General features: G+C 46.5%; 1 protein-coding gene across 6 annotated transcripts; it reads right to left on the bottom strand.

Annotated features, from left to right (window-relative positions):
- On the bottom strand, positions 1-2,952 carry LOC123116402 (uncharacterized). 6 transcript variants are annotated; one of them, XM_044537365.1, is made up of 5 exons: positions 2,765-2,952; positions 2,081-2,622; positions 1,089-1,931; positions 759-920; positions 1-664 (listed from the first exon to the last, which is right to left on the bottom strand). In XM_044537365.1, the coding sequence occupies exons 3-5, from the start codon at positions 1,599-1,601 to the stop codon at positions 233-235; spliced, it is 1,107 nt and encodes a 368-aa protein (XP_044393300.1). In that variant the 5' UTR covers positions 1,602-1,931; positions 2,081-2,622; positions 2,765-2,952; the 3' UTR covers positions 1-232. The 6 variants fall into 6 exon arrangements, with proteins under 6 accessions (XP_044393300.1, XP_044393297.1, XP_044393296.1 ...); XM_044537362.1 differs by having other exon boundaries at positions 2,746-2,944; XM_044537361.1 differs by having other exon boundaries at positions 2,507-2,622; positions 2,746-2,944.
- Positions 2,953-3,753: the final 801 nt, after the last annotated feature.

Genomic DNA, 3,753 nt, shown 5'->3' with positions numbered 1-3,753 from the left:
TAAACCATAATTAAATTTATTGATTATTCATTAGGAAAAAACATAATTTACCAAATTATTTTCAAAACAGCCCACCTTGTTCTTGAAAAGGAGACCGTGCATGATTCTAAGATGCAAATACCAGGAAACAAACCAAAATTAACTAGCCTAACATCCACGAGCAGGGTAAGACGCACATTTTCAATGGGAAGCTCCCATTCATCGTACCGTACAACAGACGTTCGATAGGATGCTAGGGAGTGGTAGTCCGATACTCATACCTAAACCCCTTGGACTTAATTTTATGGCAACGGCTGCAGAGCTTCTTCACACTCAACTGAACCGTGGAGGGAACTTTGTCCACGATATATTTATCAATAACCCCCAGCCCTTTGTGGGCGTGCATGATCATACTCCTGCTTTTCGGGTTGCATTCACCTATTTTCCCGACACAAGACCTTTCAGCATCTCCATAACTACTATTGTCGTATATGGTGTCCAGCGTAAGGCGCTCGAGCGAGGTTGCATTCTCAAGAATATGGTAGGTTAGTTCGACCATGCTCTTTGCAGAGCAGAAGCCCATTATCCTGACATTCTTGACGCTGCAATGGAGATGTCCTGGCATCTGTCTCATGTTCAAGTCTCCATCAGAAATCAATTCATGCTTTACTCGAGTCTGTGATACCTACATTCATAGGAGCAACACACGAGTTAAATGGTTCCACAGCATATGCAGATACTTGATACCATGGTTGCAAGCTAGAGGAGAAGTGACTTACACCCAAGACAAACTTCTCCAGGACAGGACAAGCATCCAGGAAATAAGCTAGGGAAAAATAATCATAGGATGGGGAAAAGCCCCCCATCTGTCCATCATTAAGATCAATCTTCAGGTTCTTCAGGAAGAGGAATTTGACAGCTAAAATTGGCGTATTGAACATCTGCATATAGATATTGGTTACGTACTTTCTTCCCTTAAAAAGGTTAAACATATTCAATGGCACGACTGCTGTTATATATATGAAACAACACCTGTCTCTGACAATCAAATCTACTGCTAGCCATCCTTGCAAAAACAATAATGGGAAAACTAAAGTTTGAGAATATACCTCTCCAGCCGAAGATAGGTTGAGGGTTTCAAGATTTGGCATAATGAATGGAAGCTTGGAACGAGCATCATGAACAATGTCATATTCGTAGTAATCCAACATGTGTAGTCTCTTCATTTGCAATAAATCTCCAATCGGAAGTTTCTCTACGGCGCCATCAATGCGAACAAAGCAAAGATTTGGAGCTCTATTCTCTATCACTTCCAGAGACTTGCAATGAAACACTGACAGGCAGCTGAACCGATTTAGCAGGCAAGATATCTTGAGGCGAATTATCGTATCACAACTATTGAGACACAACTCTTCCATAGCAAGAGAATTGGACAGAAGGTGCCCTAACTCATCTCCCGTGATGCGCACCTCCAACAGAAACAGCCTTGTCAAGCAACCAAGCCCGGCCGTGGGATGGAAGGCGCACCGGCTGAGGTGAAGATGTCGAATCGAGTTTCCACGCCCGTTGGATAAAACCGGGCATGGGAACTTGTAATGAACCATGGTGCATCCTAGAGGCATTCAAAGTTTGACCTCTTCAATCCCTGGGGTAACAGCAATCTCAAACCACCTGTTGAGATAATTGGTGTCCAGAAAAGAACGAAGGTAATTATAACTAAGGTTGAATGTCTTCACGCCGCCTGAGTGTTTTCTCATAATGCGGTTGACTCTCTTGGTGAAAACCCGTGCCAGTTTATCTTCTCTGCATGTATGCCCATCCAGGCCCAGCGTTTCCATACTTAAGGTGAGGTTAGGATGGGATCTCCAGGAGCTTAGAAATGTTCGACACACACAGCCAGCTCGCGCAGCATCTGGCAGTGGCAGAAGGGACAGTATATGATGCCAGATGTCCTGCAAACACAAGAACAGGAGAAAAGTTAAGCAAGTGGATCCTTTAACCAGGGGGGTAGGATCATATGCAATAGAACTGTGCTATTAGTGTCTTTCCTAAAAAAATGTGACCTAATGTTGAATAATAAACAAGTAAACATCGGTATTACTTGTTCCTAAAAGGCGTAACACTGAAACCAATGGTTGCAGTAACAACTTCATCAGTGTAGTGAAATATCACACTTGCGCTTCTGCAGCTCTCAAAGTGCGTACTTGTATGCTTCTGGCTTCTATCATATCTTGTTTTTTTTTTAATTCAGCGAACTAGATTCAATTGAAATTGCTCGACCTGTTGGCTTTGATTTTGTGACCAGGAAAGGACAAACCATCTCATCAGTTAAGCAGAGGCCGTCAGTTAAGCAGCAAGAATGACAGTGAAGTGAGACTAACAGTAAGTGGAGTCCTAAAATAATGTTGTCACAACTTACAATTAGCCTAGCTCACGGTTTCAACAAATTTGTGAAATAGAGTGGCTGGCAATGAATATCCGTATCGGGGAATCCTCCTCGGCGTTCTGCTGGCTTGGCGTTGCGTACCTTTGGAAGATCCGGGACTGAATATCTCGATCGTTTGCGACCTTGGGCCTGGGGATCATCGTCATGTTCACCGGGCGAGCCCTTCCGTTTAGCCGCTGAAGCAGTCGACATAGTACCTAGGATAGGATAGGGCACATCATCCATGGTCATGAATAGCGCAGACATTAACGCAAGGAAACAGCAGCAAAGGCGACAGCCTGCGCGCCGGGAGGGAGGGGCGAGATCCGACTTGCTACTACCACGGGGTTGGAATTTCACCTCCTCCTGGAGCCGCCGAGCCGACACGAGAGATCGGGCCCAGCAATGGCAGCTTCGATTTGAATCGGACGGACGAAGGCGATTCGCGGGAGAGGAGATCGGTGCGGTGCCGCCGCGCGCCACGGCAGGCAGCGTGAACCAAACCCTAAGCTGCTGACTTCGCGGGTAGGCCTTGCTGGGCCTCGACCTCGCCCTGGGGGGCAGCCTTTGCCAGCCCAATGGGAGCCATCCTAGCCTTGAATGGAATGGCTAGGGAGCACCCGTTGGCTCGTTGGATGTCTGGGGCACACACCCAAAAAAAGGAAAGTGGGGAAACCCCTGAATAGCTGGCGGAATAGAAAAGGAAAGTCCAATCCTACCCTTCCGTATCTCCTATGTTCGTAACCGCTCCTCCACACCCGCCCATCTCCCCGACTACAGCGTGCTTATCACACAAGAATGTCTAGCCTGCCTTTCCCCTCTTTCCTGCACTTCCCTTTTTTCCAACTGGTAATCTGCTGCAAAAAACCTCCATGGATCTGCATCTTGAAGGTTCCTGAAAACCTAAACTAGCGGCAGCAGCATCGTCACGCTCCGCCCCCACACCAAAGTTCCGTGCACCTCCTCTACAGCGAAAGCACTGGGCCCTGAAGAGGTGAGTTCTTCCTTCCTCTGCCCTGCAAAACATGAATATGTTTTTAGGCAACTTAGTGGCTATTTCTAGGCAAAAGTAAAGGCGCACAGGGGCAATTTGTGTCTCTGCTAGGCACAAAGCGCAAAACAAAATTGTAGGCAACTATTTTCAACATGTCTAGGCAAACTCGTGGTTTTTCTCCGTTACTTCCGCCTGTAGATGCAACACGAGTGTGGGGACTTATGTACACAAAAGTCCCCTTGTTGTGATTCTTAGGCAACTTAGAGGCAAAAGTAAATGCGCGTGGGGGACAACTATTTCGACATGTCCAGGCAACTCGTGGTTTTCTTCCTGTTACTGTCCGCCTATGTATGCA

The sequence above is a fragment of the Triticum aestivum genome, chromosome 5B (genome assembly GCF_018294505.1).
Source record: "Triticum aestivum cultivar Chinese Spring chromosome 5B, IWGSC CS RefSeq v2.1, whole genome shotgun sequence".
Taxonomy (NCBI): Eukaryota; Viridiplantae; Streptophyta; class Magnoliopsida; order Poales; family Poaceae; genus Triticum; species Triticum aestivum.
Note: the sequence above shows the minus strand (reverse complement) of the source record. Positions and strands in the feature narration are given on the sequence as shown.